We start from the raw sequence: 24,937 nt of genomic DNA on the forward strand, positions 1-24,937 counted from the left end.
CAGCAGGGTTTGCAAGGAAGGATTCAGTGACCTCTGCCTGTGTGTGTGTGTGTGTGTGTGTGTGTGTGTGTGTGTTGTACATGTGTATGTGTGCATGTATGAGTATGTGTCTATGTGTGCATGCATGTGTGGTCTGAGTATGTGTGTATGCATGTGTGTGCACACATACACGTGTGCACGTTCACATGTGTGCATGTGTGTGTACCAATGTGTGTATGAATTCATGTCAGAAAACGGTTGTGAACTACCCTGTACAGAACTCAGGCCTTAAGAGGGGAGAACAGCACAGGGATCTCATAGGAGTGAGTAACTCCATGTCAACAACTAACAGAAAGCTTTAGTTGTGCCGTGAAGGTTTTTGTTTCATGAAATTTCCTATTTTGAAACTTCACTGTCATCAACAGCTTAGCTTATTAGAAGCAAGGCCTCAGGAAGATGACTAGTGTCTTCACAAAAAGAGACACAGGGTTGTTCTTCTGGTCACATGAGAATAGGACACAGACAAAGGCATCATTTATGAATCAAGCAGACACCCAATTGACTTGTTCTCATCTTTACCACGTTCCAAAAAGGGAAGGAAGTAATTTTGTGTTTACAAGCCATCCGACCTAAGGGCCCCTGTTACAGCCACCTCAATGAACGGAGACGCTCTGGGTAGCAATCTTTTGTTCCTGTGAAGTCTTGGCTCTAGGAGTTCAGATGTGTGTGTGTGTGTGTGTGTGTGTGTGTGTGTATGTGTGTATACATATATGTTTGTATGTATGTATATGTATATATGATGTACATGTATAGGATGTATATGTACATGATCTGTAAATAAAAACAAAGGCAGGCATGCTGCAAGCACAAAGAGCGCTGAACAGCTGCATCATATTAACTACACTCTTGCCTTAGTAAAAACCAATTCTCAGGATAAGTACTCACTAGTCCTTCAACTAAAACCCTAAAGCTCCTGACCTAGTTTTCCCTTTACAATGGATATACTGGCGGGTTTTGTGTTAACCTGACACAAGCTGGAGTTATCACAGAGAAAGGAACCTCACTTGAGGAAATGCCTCCATGAGATCCAGCTGTAAGGCATTTTCTCAACTAGTGATCAAGGGGGAAGGCCCAGCCCACTGTGGGTGGAGCCATCCCTGGGCTGGTAGACCTGGGTTCTATAAGAAAGCAGGCTGAGCAAGTCAGGGGAAGCAAGCCGGAAAGTGACATCCCTCCATGGCCTCTGCATCAGCTCCTGCTTCCTGACCTGCTTGAGTTCCAGTCCTGACTTCCTCTGGTGATGAACAGCAATGTGGAAGTGTGAGCTGAACAAACACTTTCCTCCCCAACTTGCTTCTTGGTCATGATGTTTGTGCAGGAATAGAAACCCTGACTAAGACAATGGGCAAACTTGATGATTCCCTTTCTTAACAAAGGGGCGATGAGCAGAGTAGGGAAGTAAGCCTCCTCACGGGAGCAGCACACACAGCCCATAAAAGGTGTTCCAGCAGCAAACGGGAGAAGACAGGACCCTCATCCTAGCAGCAGCCTGGGAGAATGCACAGAAATGAATCTGAACCCAACGCTGTTATTGGGAGAGGCCGACAAGGCACCAGGAAAGGCCTACGGCTGTGTGTTGTTTCTCTTTGACTCTAAGTATACGCTGTGTCATAGCCAGGGCCCACCCTGCTGCTCATTAGGGCTGTCATGTTCTTCCCAGTCTCATCTGCCTTATAATTGAAATTCTTATTTTAACAGCATTATGTTAATGTTATTGCTAGCTATGGAATGTCTTGTGCAGAGTGCAACATTAAAGTTAATTTAGCCCTACATCCTGGGTAATGGATACTGTCTGGGATATAATAAAGCAGATACTTGGAGTTGGACTGAAATGTGTCAAGGTTACTCTGCCAATTAGAAGCAACCCCTGATGTGGCCAACATCTCTCACATCCTACTCATCACACACGGCTTACGGACTCTCTGGTTGTGGTAGCAAAAGGATCAGAATTCCTAATGAAGTTCCTTGTTTGTTTTTTTTTATTCTTAATTAAAACTGGTTCTGCACTTGAGTTGAGCTTCCTGGTGAGAAAAAAAAAATAGATCAGTATTGTAATAAGAATTAAGAATGTACTCTTCAATGTGCTATTTTAAAAAATACAGTAAATAAAAAAAAAAGCCAAATGTCTTCTATTAGTAAATGGCAACTTCCAATCAGCCAGACCATAGTTCAGTGTCTACACAGCGCTGTTAATGAAGCCACATACAAAGTCTGTTCTTCCTTATAGAGTACTGACTCCTGTTCAAGTGTTGGGATTTTCCACTGTACACCCAGAGGATGCTGGGAACAGTAAACATAACAAATATTTCACTTGTAGACAGAAAGGCCACGGAAATCCTAGAGAACTAGAAATTACATGTTTACCCCTAAAATATTTAAAAATAATTATTTTCAATACTTTAATATGGTAAACCGATGACAAGACTGGCCGAGAGTCTGGACTTGTGGAAACAGTGATACAATTCATTTCTCCATTTCCATGCATGCTAATTTTTAATTGAAGAATTAATTTATAATATTAATATTTTATTTCTTTATAAATGGGGTTATTTCTAGTCTAATAGGCAGCTAAAAAACTCATTTATTTATTTTATAAAGTTAATTGTTTTGTACATTGCTGAGTTTTACAAAAATAGGCACATATATGATGTCTCTTACTATTACTGTTACACTTTGCATTGTGAGTGTCCTTAAGACTTGGGACCTTTGGTCACAGAGGGACAAACTCTGTCAGTAAAGCTTGCTCATCAGAAGCCTCATAAGGCTCCCATGTGACCTTGTGAGCTTTCTACAGAAGGCAGATCAGGGCCCATGCCTTCCTCTCTCTCTTCCTGTTGGGGTCACTTGTTAACAGAAAGATGTGCTGCTACCCACTGCTGTCACCAGAGACCTAACTCAGTGACATCTGCCCAGACCACAGACTGACTCTCCCAAACTGTGAGCCAAATCAACAGCAGATCTCTGTGCTCGTATGCTTTGGCGCACTGAATGCTTTGATGTTTGCTGTTATAAGGCAAACATGGTGATGCTACCTCTCTGCTTTAGCTCATATCTGTACCTATATCTATCTACCTGTATGTATGTATGTATCTATATATATATATATATATTGATTAATATTCATGTACATGTCTAGGGAAAATTTAAAACTGTGTGGATTTGTATTGCAATATGTCTGACTACTGCCTTTTTTGGAAAGTAGTAATTAATGGTCTCCTCAAACACAAGAGCAACAGCTAAACTCTCCTTGTTGTATCAGAAGAATACAATTATCAACAACGCCTGGTGCTGGGGAGCATGCAGATTCACAAGCCACTGACAGGGACACAAATATTCTTTGGAAAACGTTTAAATACTTTTAACATGTAACCCAGAAACACTGACATGTTTTTAGTCAAGAGAGATAGATAAAACTTGTTTCTGTGGAAAGATGACTGTGCAAACATTACTGGCAGCTTTATTTATATTAGTTACAGATCAGAAAAAATATTCATTTTTATAACCTGGTAATTGGACAAATTTTGGTGACAGATATCAGCAAGGGAAGAAGCGACAGAGGCAAGAAGTTAGTTCCGTGAGTGAAACACACTGGAAGCTCCACACAGAGTGAAAGCGGCTATAAACAAAATACATAATACATGCTTCGACATTCTCTTGTTTATACAGAATAAACTCCAAAGATGCTCGTCAGCTGAGTGAGTACCACAGCCCTGGAGCAGGAGGAAGGCACGGAGTGTCTACAGCAATAAGAACCCTTTTCTCTGGATTGGACTGGTCACTAGGAGGCTGTGCACATTTGTACAACAGATGGAATGTAGGCATGTTCACAACCACCTTTCTAGTCAAATGACTGAATTAGTCCTGTTTAATGACTAATAAGTGCTGTTGTGACAATATTGTCTTGATAAATCAAGGATACATAGGAAAATCATTAGTGTAAAAATTACACTTTTTGTCATAGTTGAGGACTGTACATACAGCTGTGTATGTGTGTGTAACTGTGTATCCACCATATATATTAATGTATACACAGATGCAGACCTCATTCAGTACACTGAAAGACTAGGTTCTCTGCTCATCAAATGTGGTAGAAAGAGCTTATATTTTTCATAATTCCATTTATTCATAATTATGCCAAAGTTAAACATTATTTACTGAACAAATACTCTTGGGTTTTAGTGTCCCAGTTTGCCATCACACGCGTCATTTATGACGGTGTGGAGGATGCGGTGACAGCGAGTACGAGGGAACTGAGTGGCAGCAGTGAAGGGAGGGAGGCAGCTCATGTCTCTCCCGGAGGAGATGCCGAGATTCTGCAGGACGCCAGCTGGGTCAGAGCCCGCTTCTTGACGCCTGGGATGCCATGGATATTTTACCACATACATATTTTTAAATGATTACCATTGATAAATCGAAGGCATCAGAATTTAGCATGCTTTAAATAAAACGTCATGCGAAGCCACTAGGAATTTAGTATATAAGCAAAATGAGCCTATTTTGCAAAGATACTTTTTGAAGATTCCTGATTTTCCAAAAATCATGGCTATCACACATCTTATTTTGAAATAAGATTTTTTTTTTTTTTTGTTACCTGAAACTGCTAGGACTTTACTATATAAGCAAAACTAGCTTATTTGCAAAGATGCTTTCTAAAAATGCCCGATTTCCTAAAAAGCACAGATGTTAGTCTTATTCAGAATAAGACCTGAGAAGTCACATGTGCAATTGCTCCGCAAGTTCGAAAGAGTGGCTGCTGTGACAAAGTCGTCTTAAGTTCACTCACACCCAGCTCCACCCACATCTACTCACGGAGTACACATCAGACATATAAAGTATATCTTCTACATACTAATGTGTATATACTCAACGTGTTAAGGAAGACATAAAACCTGAGCCTCTTAGAACACCAGAATGCCTAACTGATAAGGCATGATGGTGAGTTTCTTTCTCAACTCCACACAAGCTAAACAGAATTACCTGAGACAAGAAACTGGAGCTGCTTCCATCCCATTGTCTGTGGACATATCTGTGGGCATGTCTGTGGGTATATCTGTGGGCATGTCTGTGGGCATGTCTGTGGGCATGTCTGTGGACATGTCTGTGGGCATGTCTGTGGACATGTCTGTGGACATATCTGTGGGCATGTCTGTGGGCATGTCTGTGGAAATATCTGTGGGTATATCTGTGGGCATATCTGTGGGCATGTCTTTGGGTATGTCTATGATTTTTCTCTTTTTCTTAATGATTGAGGTGACAGGGCCAGTCTTAATGATTGAGGTGGTGGCAACACTGGGCAGTTGCTCTTGGGAGGTAGGTATATGTTGAGCAAACCAGTAAGCAGAACTCGCCCATGGTCTTTCCTTCAGTTTCTGCTTCCAGGTTCCTACCTCGGTTTCCCTAAGTGATGGACCATAATGCGGAAGCACAGGCACATCAACGTGCTCCTTCTTTCCCACTGCTTCTGGTCATGGGGTGCACCGTCATAGCAACAGAAAGCAGACTAGGACATAGGTCCAAGCAGGAAGGTCCACGCTTGTGTCCTCCTATATTGCTCAATGAGCTGTTGAGAACAGTAGGGACTGAGAATCTACTCTGGTTTCTGCATCCCTAGTCGCTGGTATGAGGAAGGACACAATACACAGCGGGTTAGTAAGTGAATTCTCTTTCCATGACCACACTGTTAGCCTGAGACAGTTGTCTACACTCTCAAACAGTTGTCTACACTCTCAACCTTCCACCTACCAGCCACCTATCAAGAGGATCTGACACTATTGTTCTAAAATCTTTCATTAGCTTGATTTTTTTCAGCCTGCCAATTCCCAATGCTATGTAACCCAGGCTGCTTTTCCCAGTTCTCACCATAGTGTGAAAATGATTACGAGACAACAGAATGCTCTGTGCACGACTTCTTCATGACATCCGCGTATTGTGCAGACATCCCTTTGTCACCTTGAATTAATGCTCCTCATTCGTTCTCCTCCTGGGTGACCCCGTCACTGTTTTCTGACGTGAAAAGTACGATTTCTAGCACATGGGAAAGCCCTTGTCAATCAAGGAAGTCACAGAGAGCAAGAGCCAAGTGCAGAGACCGGGGCTGCGCTGGCTGGGCTAATCAGCAAGAGTGCGTGTTCATCTGCTCCCCCTCACCGTGACAGACAGCCCTGACCCGCTGCCCACACCACACTTTGCCTCTTGCTTCCAGAGAGTGCAGAGCGTGTCTGCAGGAGTACAGGGTGGAGAGCCACAGGGAACAAGGCTGCTCACCGCGGGGACAAGCAACAGGCATGAGAAAGAAGCCTGTGGTCCATCTGTAGCGAGGGTTAGTGACACGGGCAAATTTCATTCCTTTGCAGATTTTAAGGGTCTAGTTTTTCAAGAACCATTTACTAGATCATGGTTCTGCTTCCAACATGTGGTTGTCATGAAACCAAAAGAACAGCACAGTCTAGAAAGCAGAGTCTAGATACATGGATTATCTGTCTGCTCTTGGTTATGGCACTGGATTATGTAGGCCTGGAAGACGACACCACGTCTTCATTACCCTATGTATGGTGTAAGGTCAACTGTGGTGCCTACAGCTTTGGCGGATGCTCAACCTTCATTTATATATTGGACTAATTGTAGAACTTCCATATATGTCTTCAGCTGTCTGTTTTATTCCTCCAAGACGATACAGTTAGGACTTTGGTGGGAAGCGACTTACACTTCGATTTACACTTCATTGAATGTGTAAATCGCTTTGTATAGTGTGGAGATGTTTAGCAATGTTTTTTCTACAGAGTGGGTTTTTCCATGTTTATGTCTCTTTCTTTCCACTAGTGTTCTCTGACTTTCACTGTACAGTTCTTGTGTTTCCTTAGTTAAATGTGTCCCTGGGTATCGCCTATTGTTAGTAGGAATGTCCTTTTTGTCCTTATTTGGTTTTCAACACTTCAGTATTGGTACTCAGAGGTATTACTTAATTTTGTATACTTACTTCATATTCTGTAACTTTAATGAATTTAGATTTCAGTTCTAATAGTCTACTGGGGGTTCTTTGTAATAATAAGACTAGCCTAAGGCTTTTAAATGATATTGGGACAGTATATGAATAAAATTTAAAAATTCCATTTTAAACTCAAATAAATATTTCACTCTTTTCTATGGCCTGAGAAGATCAAAGGCAGGTTTCTTGCCTTGGCAATATACGTATACATATACATATACGTATACCACACATATGAATATATGCATACACACACACACACACACACACACACACACACACACACACACACTATCCAGACTGCCCTCTAAGCAGGGTTAGTAGATACCTAAGTACTAATCTTTGAGAACAAACACTGACGGCCCTCAAGAGGTGAGTTGCTCATTGTGTGAAAGGACACAGGCTCAGATAATACTAGGAGTCAGCAGACTCTGCCTCCTAAAAAGTGTGGTTGGAAACACTAACTTTGAATAAGCAGTAATACGTTGAGCGCTGAACATATGTGAAGTCAACTTTAGTAAGAAAGAGCCCAGATTGCACACTTTCATTTCCTTGTTACTTTTATTATTTTCCTTGTTAAAGTAATATACACACAATTATGGGAAGGCTTATATAACTATGTATGAGGAATAATTCAACATCACTTATAAATTAGACAACATATTCTTTAAGGTTGGTCACTAGTATCATTAAAGTGAATTCTAGTTTGCCAGTGTTATAATAAGGGTAAGACTGGCTAAAACAATTAAAATTCAAAACAAAAGAAAGGAAGTCATCCTAGAGAGACTGTCAAAGATACTTAAGGATCCATATAATGTGACCAGACTGGTCACTTCTACCCACGGCATAGCACTCAAAAAATGAATAGGGAGCTGGGGAGATGGCTTAGCTGCTCACAACCCTCTGTGACTCCAGTTCCAGGGGATTTAATACCCTTTCCTGGTGCCCTAGTCACTAAGCAGGTATGTGGTGCAGCCATTCAAGTAGGCAAAACACCCACAGATATGCAACAAATTAATTAAAAAACAAGTTAATGGGGAAATTATATTTTTGACATAATCACCATTTCATCTATTAACTGTGAATTACTTGTTTATGACACAATATTGCATTTCTACTGTGACACTAACTCTACAAAAACAGGAAAATGAACAAGAAAAATAAAAGGAGAGAAAGAAAGAAAGAAAGAAGCAAAACCAAGCTATTAATGATCCCAGGCACTTTCCCGTGGTTTCTGGCATTTACTTAAGAGAGCCGAGTACTGAGTTATGTATGAGCGTGGCTAAGGGGAGCAGCAGCCGCAGGCGCCGGGGACCCAACATGGTTCCCTGGAGCTTTTCCGCTGGGCCATCGCACTCATGATGACTCCTTTGCCGAGGATTGACCACACTGCACAGCCTGCTATGCCACCACCCTGGCCTTGCCACCAGATGGTGCCTGAGGTGCTAAGTCTCCCAAGAACTCCGCTAGGCCCGTCCTCACCTTAGCAGGGCAGAGCTGCTCTGCACCTCAGGCTCCTAATAAATAGCCCAAAGCCATTTCCTCACCTGAAGCTTCTGCAGGCTGCAAAGGAGCACCCTTCAGTTGGTAACCTGAGACAGCACAACCTGTCAACTCCCACCTAAGCACAGTGTGTGACACTCTGTGGCCTGCTTCCCTGCGAACTTGACTCTGGCATGATTACCGGCTTCTCGTTCCTTGCAGCAGCAACATCTTTAAATGGTGTACAGGACACATGGTCCTCTGCCTCCTCTGGATTCCTCCTCCTGCTAAGGCTTGCTAGGCATGCTGCCTGAGTGTTCTCTTCGTGGTACCAGTCCTTGCCGGATCACACCAGTTACACTGTTACCTCAACAGTCCTTGCAATGTCACACCAGTTACACTGTTACCTCAACAGTCCTTGCAATGTCACACCAGTTACACTGTTACCTCAACAGTCCTTGCCAGATCACACCAGTTACACTGTCACCTCAACAGTCCTTGCAATGTCACACCACTTACACTGTTACCTCAACAGTCCTTGCCATGTCACACCAGTTACAGTCACCTCAACAGTCCTTGCAATGTCACACCAGTTACACTGTTACCTCAACAGTCCTTGCCATGTCACACCAGTTACACTGTTACCTCAACAGTTCTTGCTGGATCACACCAGTTACCCTGTTACCTCAACAGTCCTTGCCTGATCACACCAGTTACATTGTTACCTCAACAGTCCTTGCCAGATCACACCAGTTACATTAACGTCTCCAAGTCTTGCTCACCTTTCTCCTGCTCCTATGGTCACTAGCCCAGTGCCTCTTCCACCTGCAGAGATGCCAAGCCCCATGCTGCTTCAACCTGCCTTTCCTTTTTGCATTGTGCACGCTGCCACTGCCTTATTAAAAGACTCACATTTTCCTAGAATACGGGCTCCATAAGGGCAGGTTCTTTATTGAATTCCCAATTTCCTCAAGTCCTCAGACAGTACCTGGCACAGACGAAGCATTCCACAAAATCCACTGAATAATCACTCTAACATTTCTTGTTTTCTAAAGGACATCAAAGGGAGAAATCAGCCTGTACCTGCTGAGACTCAACTCAGACATTTACTCTAACAGGGAAAAGCAAACAACCATCTTAAGCTCTAAGAGAGGTACTGAACAGCAACTTTCCAAATTGAATTTATCTTTAAAAGTTCCAATGATATAACTGATATCATTGGACATATACAGTCGTAAGAACTTTTTAAATATCAGGAGTCACAATTACTTGCCAACATGTGGAAGAAAAATAAAAAAAAAAATATATTATTCCACCTACCAAACAGCTACCACCAAATAACCCATTATCTGTAGAATCAGCCCACAGATTGTGTTGATAGGTAAATTCATAGTCTAGAAGCATTTGTTAGATATGGATAGTAGGCATTCAATTTCCAGATAACATAAGCCTATGATTCAAATGTACTAATCATTAATTTGGAGTGGTTATTTATAGAAAATATTTTGTCTTTTGATCAAAAGGCTTTTTAACTACTAAAGTCCAAAAAAGATTCAGTATTCAAATAGAATGTATGAGAACATTTACTTCATAGAGCTGTAGGCTGGTGAACAGGAGTGCAGCAACCCACAGCCGTGAGTATCAGTGCACACTACCCAAGGTGTGAGCAGCTGTGCACACTACCCACAGGTGTGAACAGAGGCGCACACAGATAGCCAATGTATATGAGATAAACCATCTCTGACTTTACCTAACATCCTCTGCCTTATATTTTCCTGAACATGCAGGTGTGGATCTCAACAATGCACACAGTAGCCACATTTAATTTAAGACAAATCCATTGTTTAACTAACTGCATTATGATTAGTCAATAATTTTTGTATAACACTAACAGCCTGATGACCTATGGCATTGTATTAGATTTTAATACTGAACTTTAAACCAATCATAGGAACTTTAAAGCTTTAATTTTCAGATTTATATAAAACATTTAATGTGAATCCAGAATGGCCCCAGGTGTCAAAATTAGCTGTGAAAGCTAATCAATAAGCCACATCATGCTGTTATATATATATATTCTTAAAAAGTGGGGGTGGGAGGATTTGAAACAGTTTTCAGTATGTTGCAGTAATGGTAAATAAACCACAGCTAGGAAACTTTAAAATAGTATCAGGCAAATTAGCTGCAGAGCAACAGGAAGTAAAATGTAATTTAAAAACTCTACATCTACCTCTTGTTTTCCAAAGGATACCAAAGGAAAGAATTAGCGCTGAGCTGCTGAGCTGGAACTCGGAGGTTTACTTTTAACAGGAAGAGCAAACAAACAATTTAGGCTCTAAAAATGTCTACTGAATGACAATGTTTCTCAGGAGAAAATAAAACCTGATCTAAAAAATCACATGGGATTTCAAGGAGAAGAAGAGCCAAGGTAATTTTCATTGGATGTATGTGAGTGCACTGTTACTGTCTTCAGACACACCAGAAGAGGGCACTGGATCCCACTGCAGATGGTTGTGAGCCACCATGTGGTTGCTGAGAATTGGATTCAGGACCTTTGGAAGAAGAGTCAGTGGTTTTAATCAATGAACCATCTCTCCAGCCCCGTAATTTCCATAAAGAGCAGAGTTGGAGGACTTGTCTTCCCGCTTCCAAACATACTACAGGGCTACAATACTCAAGACAGTATGGCAGCCCCATAGAAACAGACGTAAGTCAGATGGTCAATAATTTCTTAGACACTCACACAGAGTCTTTTAAACAGTTTATAAAAACTTCAATGTCCAGTGATTCCAATCTTGAGCTTAGCAGATATAAACTCTATTTTACACACTACTTATGACAGTCCCTAAGTAGAAACTGTCCACATGTCTCCCAGTAGAGGACCTTTATTAGGAATGTCAAGCGGCTGGACATGGTGGTGCACGCCTGTACTCCCGGCAGCCAGGAAGCAGAAGCAGAAGGACGGAATGCTCCAGCCTCAACTGCACAGCTCCAGCCTCAACTGCACAGCAAATTTATCTTAGACAGCCAAAAGTACAGCACCTGTGCACAGAGTAAGACCGCTCTGCAACAAAACAGAACCAGGCACTAGTGGTTGACAGTATACGTGGATTCCCAAAGTGTAAGCAAAATATGGTAATCAGAAAACCTGTATTATGATTCTGTTTATACAGTCTCACACTGAAATCGACTAGCAGTTGCCGAGTCTGGAGGGAAGTGTAGGTGAGCGCAGATTAAAAACTCTAAGTTAATCTGGGAAAGGATTATGCGATTCAATATTGATACTAAAAACAACAGTATATACTTCAAGCACTGTGTATTTTATGAAGTATAGGTCCATAGGCTTTAAAGATTCTACACTTCTATAATTAGAACCCAGCCCCAGGTAAAATAGACTTCGCTGAATGGGAGTTAGCTTGTAATTATTTTTCTTTTCGCTACTTTTAAGTTAAATTTTCTGACGAGAAATGGCATAAAAAAAAACGGAAGGACATGCAGCTTATTTAGAGAATGCAGCAAGGAAGAAAAGCATGTGTGCACTGTTGGTGTAACAGAGGCTGCAGGGTACACTGCACCAGTGTTCTTGAGGAGCACAGGGAGTGGAGCAGTCTCATCTCCCCGACCTTAACTATAGACATCACGTGGACGAGGAAGGGAAACTCCTGAGCCTCAGAGACACTTTCAGCAACTCCTTCAATGCCTTCGAGATCATGAAGGAAGCAGGTAAGAGAGGGGGCTACTAGGAGGAAGAAATGGAAACCTGAGCTTACTGATGCTTCACCAGCATCAGGGGAGCAGGACAGTGGTCTGGTCCTGGTCCAGACACTGTAGGATGACTCTAGAGCTGAGCATAGATAGGCAGGGCCCTCTCACAGCCAGGCACGAGACAACCCCTCTCCCGAGCATTCACTTCTCTGCACCACAACTGCTGACTTGGCAATGACATCGACTCACTGCTTCTCTTCTGTGACTTGTGGAGCAATCAGAAACACACTGGAAGAGTAATCTGTTTGCTGTTACTTAAAGATGCTATGAAAAGGAAATTCATTTGTGACACCTGTATCAAAATTTCGGGTGAGTTTAACATTTGGAACCAGAAAGTGAGTATCACATCAATGACTGTATTAATTTTGTTTGAGATGAGCTTTTTATGTACTAACAAGGGTTAGAATTACAGGTGGGATCATTGGCAAGTACTAGATAGAGAGAGAAATAGAGACGAAAAACACACAGTACTCAGAATAGAGGAAATGAGTCAATAGGAATCTCTCTCTCTCTCTCTCTCTCTCTCTCTCTGTGTGTGTGTGTGTGTGTGTGTCTGAAAACACAGTCTTGGAGCGTGTTGAAGAATAAACACCAACAAGTTGTTTCACAGTGAGACAAGAGCACGGAGGAATTGTGATCTAGGTGACAGAGGGCCTACCAGGAAAATCTCAACTAAGAACACAAACCAGGAGTATAAATCAATGACATAAAGTCACACATGTTTTAAATTCTACAGAATACAATTTAAAGTTAAGAAATATAAAAATGTAGATGAAAGAAATATTTGGGGGAAACCCGCAGAAGACGAATGATGTGCTCAGCACAGTGCACCTGGCACCACAGTGACATCCTGCCGCCAAGGAGCCAGAGACAAGCCTGTGGGAGGCTGCACAGCCTGACACTCGCTTGTCCCTGTGTTCCCTTCCAGGATCCCTTCTGCATGACCTATGGACACATGTCCTGACACTGATTTCTCCCATGATGTGAACATGGAACTGCAGAGTACAGAGGCTTAGTCACAGTCTAGACTTCCTGCCTGTTTGCAGGCTTTGGAATAGCATTATTAAAACAGAACAGAGTGAAGTCAGAGCAGTTGCTGTGCATTCATTCACACACCCTGCCCTTTGGATTCTCTCCTGGCAACGCAAGAGGCCAACTCACCCTGCTACAGCTCTAACCTTCCAAGGCAATGTGGGACCTAGAACAGGAAAGGAGTCAAGTATACAGAAGCAGCACCCTGACTTCTCCCTCCCCACATGCACATACACACACTCTCTCACACACATGCACACTTACACACATCAAACACATATCACACACATATATCACACATATAATACATACATATCACACACAAACACATCATACACTCAGACACATTACACACACACATATCACATATACACACATGCATACTCACACACACAACATACACTCAGACACATTACACAATATGTATCACATACACATACATGCACATACACATACTCTCACACACATCATACATACACATATCACAACACAACTCACAGACATTACACATATCACACAGATACATACATTCATACACATGCACACATACAGCATACACAGACATATCACATACACACATACATTTCACACACACACACACACACACACACACACACACGTTTCAGCCCATTAAAAACTTCTAGTGTTTTTCATTTCATTCATGAGATTACTTTAGGTTTAAGGTCCAACAATAACAAAATCTCTACAGACAAACCCAGATATATTTGAACCTAGATTTTGGAATTATTCTAGTTTTGTACTCTTTACTTTCCTTGGGGAAAGGGGATCTAGTGATTAAAAAAAGAGGATAAAATATGTCAGTTGTAGGGTGTTTTATGCTCCCGTGTAATATTGTGTACACCATGAATAAACTGATAAGCATACGATTAAGTCTGAAGGCCTCGGACAGCTTCGGAAGGTCATCCCTCACAGTCTGAATTTTTCTTTGGGAGGCTGATTTCCCACTTTACCAGAGTCCAGCATTAAATGCAAATGCTGCCAACACTCTCTGCCCTGCTGGCCTATTCCACACATGCAACAAAGTAGCAGGTTCGTCAACTCTCCCCACGAAACACCCAGTATGGTTGACACTCAAGTCTAAAGGCTGAACTGTGTGATTAACGCGCAACTCATCCCCACACGCCCTTTGCAGTAAAACTTCAGGAAGGAAGATGGACATGAAATGTTAAGTGAGTGGCCACAAGAACCCCTGGGGACTAAAGATGGAGTCAGAAAATTCCCATCATAACTATTCCTCGACTTCCTCCAGCTCCTACCTGTCAGGCAGAGGCTGCCAGGTGAGCCGTCTGTCACTCTTGCCTGGGCTAATAGATTCTCCAGTGGCCTTCCTTGTAGCTGGTACTTTACCGTTAAATCTTTGTGCCTTGAAAGCACCACAGCATATGCGGCTGACTCTTGTCAGCCCTGGATAATCAGACTGGGTGGCGTCAAAAGCAGATGCAGATCAGAAAGGCAATATAAATATGGAGGTCACGAGGGTCCCATCAGAACCACCGTTCCTACCTCTAATGGCCCTCGCAGAAAGTCTGTCTGTTCAGCTCCTACTTCCAGGGCTACATCCACAGAAGCGAAGGGACGGCTGGCCATCTGCTGTCGTTCTCGAAGCAGTTGCTAGAGGGGTTAAAAATGATGTTTTAAAACAGGCTTCAAAGCACATTAAATGCAACAATATCTGGTTTCAGTTCTGAATAAATGGCATCAAAAACTTAGCAATCGTTTCATAGACATATACATCTAAAAGCTAAGAACAAAAATTATCTTCTCCCCAGGCCCTGGTTCAACTTCAATGATGCTTGAAATGTTTGGTCTTACAGATAACCTTTTTCCTGAGCTCCATCCATAGGCTTGACAAAATGTACTCAAAAGCACTGAGAAAACCTCAGGTGCAAGGTGCTACTTCAACAAAACGTGCTATTGTGACAGGAGTTATGGCCAGACTCCCACTCAAAATAACCCAGGCATTTCTTTGTCTTAACAGAAAGGAACATATTAACAAAACTGTTTAACGGATGAAAATGAAAGTTTTCAAACTTCACGCAGAGGGAACAAGGAGGGTACATCTGCTAAGTCGAATTTTGGTAAGTTGTGAACATCCCGTCTGCTGCTGTGGGACCAGCAGGGGCTCTGCTGAGCATCTTGACAACTTTACCCAAAGCTTGAGTCTATCATTGGAAGAGAGGAATGACTGCTGAAATACAGGGAAGTCTTTGTGAGGGTCTCCACACCTCCACCAAAGGGCGTTTGTGCCCTTCCTGGGTTTGCCCACTAGGCTAGCAAGTCCCAAACAGCTGCTAAGCTAATTCATATTCCTGCCTTTCCTTGTAATTATAATATTCATTAAATCATGATAAGAAAAAAAATTGATGACCAGCACCAGACACCACAGATCTTGTCCCTCTCATCCTATACAGCTAATAAAATTATTATTAAATATTAAAGAGGACAGGCACTGCAATTAAACACTCTTTCAAACAAGAGAAAAATCCCATTAGTGGGGAAGGCAGCATCCTTGAACACAATGAATGGCTTCATTATTTATGGAGATCTTCAAGATTCTTGGGCATTAGTTGGAAACATTAACTACCAGGCACAGAAAGTAAATGGCTGAAGGCCTTCGATGCATCATTCATAAAAACCCCGTGCAGATGAGGAAGGAACACAATAAGGAAACAATCCATTATTTAGCATTTGCGAAATGACACATATGACATGGGGCATAGACAGGATTCGAGGCTTTGTTTCCTTATTATTAATTGAGCATCTACCTGAAGATATTACATGGACTGAAGAAACTGTTAATGAGTAATAATTTAATATTAACTTATATTTTTGTTTGAGCAATGAATTCACCATAAATACAGGTATAGAAATGAGAGATCCCTCACTCCAGTGACGTTATTAAGTGTGACTGCTAATAAATAGACCGTGGCTTGTACCTCTCCTCTTAAGAGTGGCTGAGCGCATCTATGGGGCGTGGGAACACAGTGCCATTTCCCTGGGAGCCATAGGAAAGGCAGAAGGTAGTATGTACTTGTATGTTCTTGGTAGACACAAGCCAACTTGCACACCCACCAATATAGCTGTGCCATCTGCTCTTCCGACAGTAATACATAAGAAGCCCCGAGGAAATGTAAATTCACGGAAGTGTTCAAACAGTACCATCTAGGATTCATACTCTCTTCCATTTGCCTGTCTCCCTTTGGCTTATACATGATACTGCCCCTGACAGTGATTTTAAACGATGAAAGCTGTTTTCTCACCCTCCCTCTGTTGGACCTCAAGGGTCTATAATTAATATTCATGGCCACAAATTGTTTCTGCTTAGATAAGCACTCCGAGTGCACTTCTCTGGTCAAGACCCAGTTTCCCAACGTGTATTGCATCTCGGTGACGCCGGTACGCACATGGAAAGAAAATCTGCCACTGACACGTGTCCAGTTTTGTGTGTTTTATTTGTGAAGTGCAAAGCCTTTTTTAAGACTCAGATTTGTTCTGTGGGCTTTCAGTTTAATTGCTTTTAAAGAACTGAATGAATTTATCTTAGGCTACAGAGTGGGGCTGAAGGTCTTGTTAAGAGACAACCGGAGGTACTGGCTGCCACGCCAGGGACAGAAACCTGAGTTGTCAGGACACACTCTGCTTTGGCTTGATGCTGCAAAGGAACCATGAAGATGACACTGAAGTTATCTTCCCCAAGGTTCTCAACATTGTCCTCAACAACTGTCCTTGCCAGTTAGTGGCTGGATGCCTTACTTGCTCCATTTTGTCAGCATAAGGAACATGCACAACTGTGCTGGCAACTTAAGTTTTCAAAAACCTCTCCTGCCTTTTTTTTCACCCAGATCCTTAATTAATTAATTAATTAATTAATTAATTAATTAACATCCTAAATGTTGCCACCTCCTGGTACCTGCCTCGAAAAGTTCCTCCCCCAACCCCTTCCCTTAACTACTGACAGGGCATCCTCCCTCTATCTCCCCCTTCTTGGGCATCAAGTCTTTGCAGGATTAGGCCTATCCTCTCACACTGAGGTCAGACATGGCAGCCCTTTACCACATACATGCCCTGGGCCTCAGACCAGCCTGTGCATGCTCTCTGGTTGGTGACACAGTCTTGGGGAGCTCCCAGGGCTCCAGGTAGGTTGACACTGCTGTTCTTCCTGTGGGGCTGCCATCTCTTGAGAGTCTTCAGTCCTTCCCCTAACTCTTCCACAGGGTCCCTGACCTCTGTCCAGTGTTTATCTGTGGGAATCTGCATCTGTTTCAGTCAGCTGCGTTAGCCAAAAAGTACAGGCCACCCATGATAACACACCACCAACCCAAAGCAGTTAGACAAGAAGGAACGCCCAAAAGAGGTTACCCGAATCCCACTTAGAAGGGGGAACAAAATAGTCATGGGAAGCAGAGGGAGGGAGGGCCTGGGTGGATGAGCGCAGGGTAAGGGGACTGGAGGGGTCAAGCATGGGGAGAGACAGGAGAGAATCCCAGAGGGCCAGGAGGAATGGAAATATGCATCTGCTGGGGGGGGGGGGAGGAGGTAGAGGGTAGAGGGATTCTCTAAGAAGTTCCAGAGACCCAGGATTTGGGAGGCTCCCTGGAGTCAATGCAGGTGACCTTAGCTGAAATGCCTAACCTGAAAAGACCACCTTCAGTAGTCAGACAGAACCCCCAGTGGAGGGATGGGACACCAAACCACTTACAAACTTTTGACCCAAACTCCTCCTGTCGAAAAGAATTACAGAGACAAAGATGGAGTGGAGTCTGAAGGAATGGCTAACCTGCCCATGTTGAGACCCATCCCATGCGCAGGCACTAACTACTCACACTATTAATGATGCTATGCTGTGCTTGCAGACAGGAGCCCAGTGTAGCAGCCCTCTGAGAGGCTCTACCCAGCAGCTGTCTCCAGTCTTAGCTGTTTGACTCTAACCGTAGGGCTCAGGCCTCACTAATTCTTGATGCTTCTCATCTGTGGAGCCTGGGTGATGGGTGCTAAGCCTCCCTCAGAGGGCCGGTCCTCAACCCCAGTCTCCCTGTTCACACTGGACTGGACAAGGACCAAACAGTTTAGCCTTTTGAACGACTTGTTCTTCCTCTGCATACAATGGGAATGACTGTCATCTTCAGGTGGAGAGTTAAGGACAGAAGAGGATGACCACAGACAGCTCCACCCAGAGCCTGGCTGGCCCTGAGTGCTTGGTGACAGTTGGAGTTGCAGTCACCACTCGGAACTCGAAGCACTAATTTTCTAGCTGTAGACGACACGCTAATTACTGCAGCCCATGTTCCTCAGCACTGGTGACACATTTGGCTCTTCTAGTCTGCCTTTTACCAAACGTTGATGATGAGACAGTTGGAAATGTCACTATTGAACTAGACTTGGAACGGCTCTCTGCCATTTGGAACTAAGAATGATAAAGTCCAACCAGAAAACCAAGAGAAAATATAAAATACTTTCTTAATTCATTTCCTGTTGTCTGGGTTTGTGTGGCGTTTCAGCATTTGCACATCTATAGGAGTACTCACAGCAGATGTATGTATTTTATACATGATCTGCTCCTGCCAATTACTCAGCGCAGAACAATAAAAACCACAGAATAAACCAATCATAGTATATGATAATCACGGTTGCTACAAATGTTGCTGCTAAGAACATTTAAAAATTAAATACATGTCTTTGGATCATTGCTTTGTTCAAAATAACTCCTTTAGTATTGAATATTTTCTATAAAGTACACCATGAATTAAAAATTAATGTGACAATCCAGAACTAATTTTGACAACATTTTACCCTGACACCATCAGACGTACATGTAGGTGGAAGATTCTATCTAATACCACTAGTCCGTTCCTCCAGTTCCTGCTAGCTGCTTTTCAAATACTGCAGGGATCATGACCATAATAAATTTTAGGATATTATACTTGAAAAACACACAACGCAAGAAACAAAACTGTAGCTAATGTGCCCCAACTCTCCTCACAGCTCCTACCTGTGAGGGCCAGGCCTCCCGAGACATGCTTCCTGTCACAGCCAAAAGTCTATCTATTCTACTGCGAGTTAGAAATAAATAATTACATCCCTCCCTCTCTTATGTGTGTGTTTTGAGGAAGGGTTTATATTCTGAAGCCAGGCTGGCCAGAAATTCATTATGCAGCCAAAGCTCAACCATCGCCTGCCTCAACCTCCCAAGTATGCTGGGATTCCAGATGTGGCCAGTCGTGCCTGGAACACATCAATGGGAACTACTTACTACATCAGCACAGCGATAATTGTCTCTCCTTGCCTCTACTAGAATCATCTTTGAGGCAAACATCTATTTTTAACAAATGTCCATTCCTTAAAACACTTATTTAGTATTCAATTTCATCTGTTAAATAAACAATGAATTTGAGAATAAAACATCTAAATTTGCTTCCTATGAGTGTGGGTAAGGGTGAGTTATAATAAAATAATTGTAATTATGATTAATCATTTAATGTGATGACACATCCTTTGGCAGTATGATGTATAGATGAATTGTTTGTTTTGAATGAGAATTTCTGAAGGCTGAATTTCAAATCCACATAGTTTCATGTTGCCCCTCACCTACCTACCTGCAGCAGTGCAGAGACCATGGAGACACCTTATAAAATCATCACGATGTATTGATATCTCTAAGATTTTTGAGAAGATAAGGAAGTAATAAAAATATTTTATATTAGTCTAGCCTTTGCCAATTCTGATGAACAAAGCATCTGTATTCAGTGTAATCAGTCTGTGGGATGGTGCTGGACACTGGTGTGCACGTGTTCACCATGGATGACACAGCACAAGTAAGGCAGTGATTCTGTCCTCTCAGTGTTACCACAATGACAGACAGACAGACAGACAGTGATGCTGACGTTCGGTTCCACTGAATTGGGGAAAAGGGTGCTCTACCACACTCTAGCACTCAGTCTTCAGCAACCAAGGCTCAGACTCCATCTCAGCCCGTGCATTCCTCTGCACACACCCCTCTGCTCACATCCCTCTACACATACCCCTCTGCACACACCCCTCTGCACACACCCCTCTGCTCACATCCCTCTACACACACCCCTCTGCACACACCCCTCTGCACACATCCTTCTACTCACATCCCTCTGCACACACCCCTCTGCACACATTCTTTTGCACACACTCCTCTGCACACATCCCTCTGCTTGTGCATTTCCAGTCTGAAGCTGTTGTCTAGACTCTGATGACAGTGTTCACGGGGCTGTCTTTGCAAACGACCCTCAGTCAGTCTGTTTGAATTACTCTTTTTGTGCTTCAGCTGTCTTCAAACTAGGTGATATGCTTATTATTAATATATTTTTGGGGAAAATGTCTGACAGTTGCCTGACTCATTAACTTTAGTAAAGCTATATATAACAATTTCACTGCCGTCTAAAAATTAATCAACTCAATCTTTATTATTTGACAAAAAGTATTGTCCTCTCTTGGCAATAACCGGAGTGTAGATTTTCCAAGCAGATTCCTTAGACACAACAGTACACCTGTGATGGTTTGCATATGCTCTGCCCAAGGAGTGGCACTATTAGAAGGTGTGGCTCTGCTGGAGTAGGTGTGTCATTGTGGGTGTGTACATTAAGAACCTCATTCTAGCTGCCTGGAAGTTAGTTTTCCACTAGCAGCTTTCAGATTCCTGGAGGCTGCAGTGTTCCTGCCTTGATGATAATGGGCTGAACCTCTGAACCTGTAAGCCAGCCCCAATTAAATGTTGTCTTTTATAAGACTCACCTTGGTCATGGTGTCTGTTCACAGCAGTAAAACCCTGACTAAGACAACAGGGTATGCCTCCTTTACTACCATGAGCTTGCTAATGAGATAAAAAAAAAAAAAACAGGAGAAGAATAAGGAAGGTTTGTTTCTACATCTACTACCCAAACATAACAAACTAAAAAGAGAAGAACTTACGTCAGCTAGGGTATACATGCAGACATACAGATATGCTATGAGAGCACATCAGAAGTGTGAACATAAAATCATGAATGTGTGTGAGCTAAGGAGGTCATGACACAAAGTGAATGCACTATAACTCAAGCTTCAAGTTTAAGGGGACGCATGAAACTCCCTGAGTGGGGGAATAGAATAGATTTTATCGGTGGACTGGGGCAGATGAAACTGAAAATGGAAGATCAGGTGGGGAGGAGGGATAGGGAGGAGGGAGGGAATACAAGGAGAGGCAGGTGGACTTGATGGGCCTTTGAGGAATGGAATGTAAACCTAGTAAACCATATGGAGGTGATCCTAATGAGGTCTTCTAATCGCGGGGGTATGGAGTCCCAAATGGACATTTCTTATCACCAAACAAGGCTTCCAGTGGGGTCCCATGGAAATCCCCAACCAACCTAGGCTGTCGCTAAGACGAAAGGGTGCTCTCTACAAAATGACAGTTGGGCCCCAATGCTGAAGATGACACCTACACAACTCACTGAACATGGAGAAACTAAGATGGTGTCTATATGGAGCCCTCATCCCTACTTTCTAATTTATTTGGTACAGGAAAGTACTCCGCAAGTTACTAAAAGAAATACATGGACAGCAACCCAGCCATAAAACCCGCCCTGTATGCATAATATGCAAGGACAAAGGTGGCACAGAACTTATGGGAGCAGTCAATCACTGTTTGATTGGACTTAAGGCTCAGTCCACAAGAGGGAATCCACAACCATCACTGCTTGGGTGTCAAGAACCAGAGGTTAGATGGCCAAGAGGGTCAAACCAAACACTGCTGGTCTTAAAAAAAAAAAAAAAAAAAACAAACAAAAATAAAACAATAAAACGGTTCCTAATGATATTTTGCTACACTCATTCAGTCATCAGAGAGGCTTCGCGTGGGCAGCAGATGGGACCAGGTGCAGAGCAGCAAGACAGGCAGAGAGAGACAGAGACAGAGGCTGGCCTTATGACACAGCTCTAAATGGGATATATCCATCAAATCTCTCCTCTCAGAGCTCAGGGAACCACACAGAAAAAGAGGAGAGACTGAAAGAGCTGGTGGGGATGGAGGACACCAGGAGGACAGGGTCCTCTGAATCAACTTGGCAAGGCTCACAGGACCTGAGAGACTGAGGCAGTAAGCACAGGGCCTGCACCAGGTCCTCAGCGCACATACCACAGCTTTCAGCTTAGAGCGTTTACAGGGTCCCCGAAGTGTGGGTCTCTGATGCTTGTCCCTCCTCCCGAGGCTCTTTTCATTCCAGATATGACGGGATGGCTTTTTGCCTTCTCTTATATTTGACTGTGTTTGATTGTCATGTCTTAGATACCTGCTCGTTTCTAATAAGAAACAGAAAAGGAGAGGAACTGGAAGGGTGTGGAGGAGTCACGAGGGAAAACTGAAATCGGAAGGTATCCTGTGAGAAAATCTACTCCCAAGAAAAAGAAAAAAGAAAAAACCTTACGATGCCAAATAAATGTAAAAACTGTTACACTGGAAGTTTTGGTACCATTTGGATAGCACTGATCATTTACTTGGTATTAACAAAAATGCTACTTCAGTTTCTTTTCTGTTGCCATCAAGAAACGGTGGTGGGGTTGTGAGCTCAGGAAGTCTGTCAAGCTGCACCTACTTAAAAAGCAGAGGCTGCATCTATGGGATACTAGCCCTCTATCAGATGTAGGTAAAAATCTCTTCCCAAGCTGTTGTTTTTGTCCTATTGACAATGTCCTTTGCCTTGCAGAAGCTTTGCAATTTTATGAGGTCCTATTTGTCGATTCTTGATCTTAGAGCATAAGCCATTGGTGTTCTGTTCAGAAAAATTTCCCCTGTGCCCATGTGCTCGAGGCTCTTCCCCACTTTCTCTTCTATTAGTTTCAGTGTATCGGGATCAATATGGAGGTCCTTGATCCACTTGGACTTGAACTTTGTACAAGGTGGTAGGAATGGACTGATTTGCCTTCTACACGCTGACCTCCAGTTGAACCAGCACAATTTGTTGAAAATTCTGTCTTTTTTTCCACTGGATGGTTTTAGTTCCTTTGTCAAAGATCAAGTAACCATAAGTGTGTGTGGGTTCATTTCTGGGTCTTCAATTCTGTTCCGCTGATCTACCTGCCAGTCTTTGTACCAATACCATGCAGGTTTTATCATGACTGATCTGTAAGACAGCTTGGGGTCAGGGATCATGATTCTGCCAGCTGTTCTTTTATTATTGACAATAGTTTCTGCTATCCTGGGTTTTCCGTTATTCCAAATAAATTTGCAAATTTGCTCTAACTCTATGAAGAATTGAGTTTTTATTTTGATGGGGATTGCATTGAATCTGTAGATTGCTTTTGACAAGATAGTCATTTTTACTATATTAATCCTGCCAGTCCATGAGCATGGGAGATCTTTCAATCTTCTGAGATCTTCCATTTCTTTCTTCAGCAACTGGATGTTCTTGTCATACAGATCTTTCACTTCCTTGGTTAGAGTCACACCAAGGTATTTCATATTGTTTGTGACTATTGTGAATGGTGTTGTTTCCCTAATTTCCTTCTCAGCCAGTTTGTCCTCTGAGTAGAAGTACTGATTTGTTTGAGCCATGTCCAGTCACATTGATAAAGTTGTTTATCAAGTTTAGATGTTCCCTGGTGGAATTTTTGGGGTCACTTAAGTATACTATCATATCATCTGCAAATAGTGATATTTTGACTTCTTCCTTTCCAATTTGTATCTCCTTGACCTCATTTTGTTGTCTAATTGCTCTGTCTAGGACTTCTAGTACTATATTGAATAGGTAGGGGAAGAGTGGCCAACCTTGTCTAGTTCCTGATTTTAGTGAAATTGCTTCAAGTTTCTCTACATCTAGTTTGATGTTGGCTACTGGTTTGCTGTATATGGCTTTTACTATGTTTAGTTATGAGCCTTGAATTCCTGAACTTTCGAAGACCTTTAAATGAAGGGGTGTTAAATTTTGTCAAATGGTTTCTCAGTATCTAATGTGGTTTCTTTTCTTTATGTTTGTATATATATGGTGGTTTACACTGATGGTTTTTTGTATATTGAACCATCCCTGCATCCCTGGGATGAAGGCTTCTTCATCATGATGGATAATCATTTTGATGTGTTCTTGGATTTGGTTAGCGAGAATATTATTGGGTATTTTTGTATTGATGTTCATAAGGGAGATTGGTCTGAAGTTCTCTTTCTTTGTTAGGTGGTTGTGTGGTTGAGGTATGAGCATAATTGTGGCTTCATAGAACGAATTGGGTAGTGTTCTTTTTGTTTCTATTTTGTAAAATAGTTTGAAGAGTATTAAAATTTGGTCTTCTTTGAAGGTTTGATAGAATTCTGCACTAAATCCATCTGGTCCTAGACTTTTATTTTTGGTTGGAAGACTTTTGATGGCTGCTTCTATTCCATTAAAGGTTATGGGACAGTTTAGGTGGTTTATATGATTCTGATTTAATGTTGGTACCTGGTATCAAATAACCCTATTAAAAATGGGGGACAGAGCTAGACAAAAAATTCTGAACTGAAGAACATCAGATGGCTGAGTAGCACCTAAAGAAATGTTCAACATCCTTAGTCATCTGGGAAATGCAAATCAAAACAACTCTGAGATTCCATCTCACAGCAGTCAGACTGGCTAAGATCAAAAA

At 42.4% G+C, this 24,937-nt stretch overlaps 1 protein-coding gene across 1 annotated transcript in view; it reads right to left on the reverse strand.

Annotated features, from left to right (window-relative positions):
- ATRNL1 (attractin like 1) overlaps positions 1-24,937 on the reverse strand; it is a 494,725-nt gene that overhangs the window by 168,572 nt on the left and 301,216 nt on the right. Inside the window, exon 27 of the mRNA XM_080912593.1 lies at positions 14,828-14,935. Within this exon, the coding sequence (XP_080768719.1) occupies positions 14,828-14,935 (108 nt within the window). The remainder of the gene's footprint in view (positions 1-14,827; positions 14,936-24,937) is intronic.

The sequence above is a fragment of the Micromys minutus genome (genome assembly GCF_963924665.1).
Source record: "Micromys minutus genome assembly, chromosome: 2".
Classification (NCBI taxonomy): domain Eukaryota; kingdom Metazoa; phylum Chordata; class Mammalia; order Rodentia; family Muridae; genus Micromys; species Micromys minutus.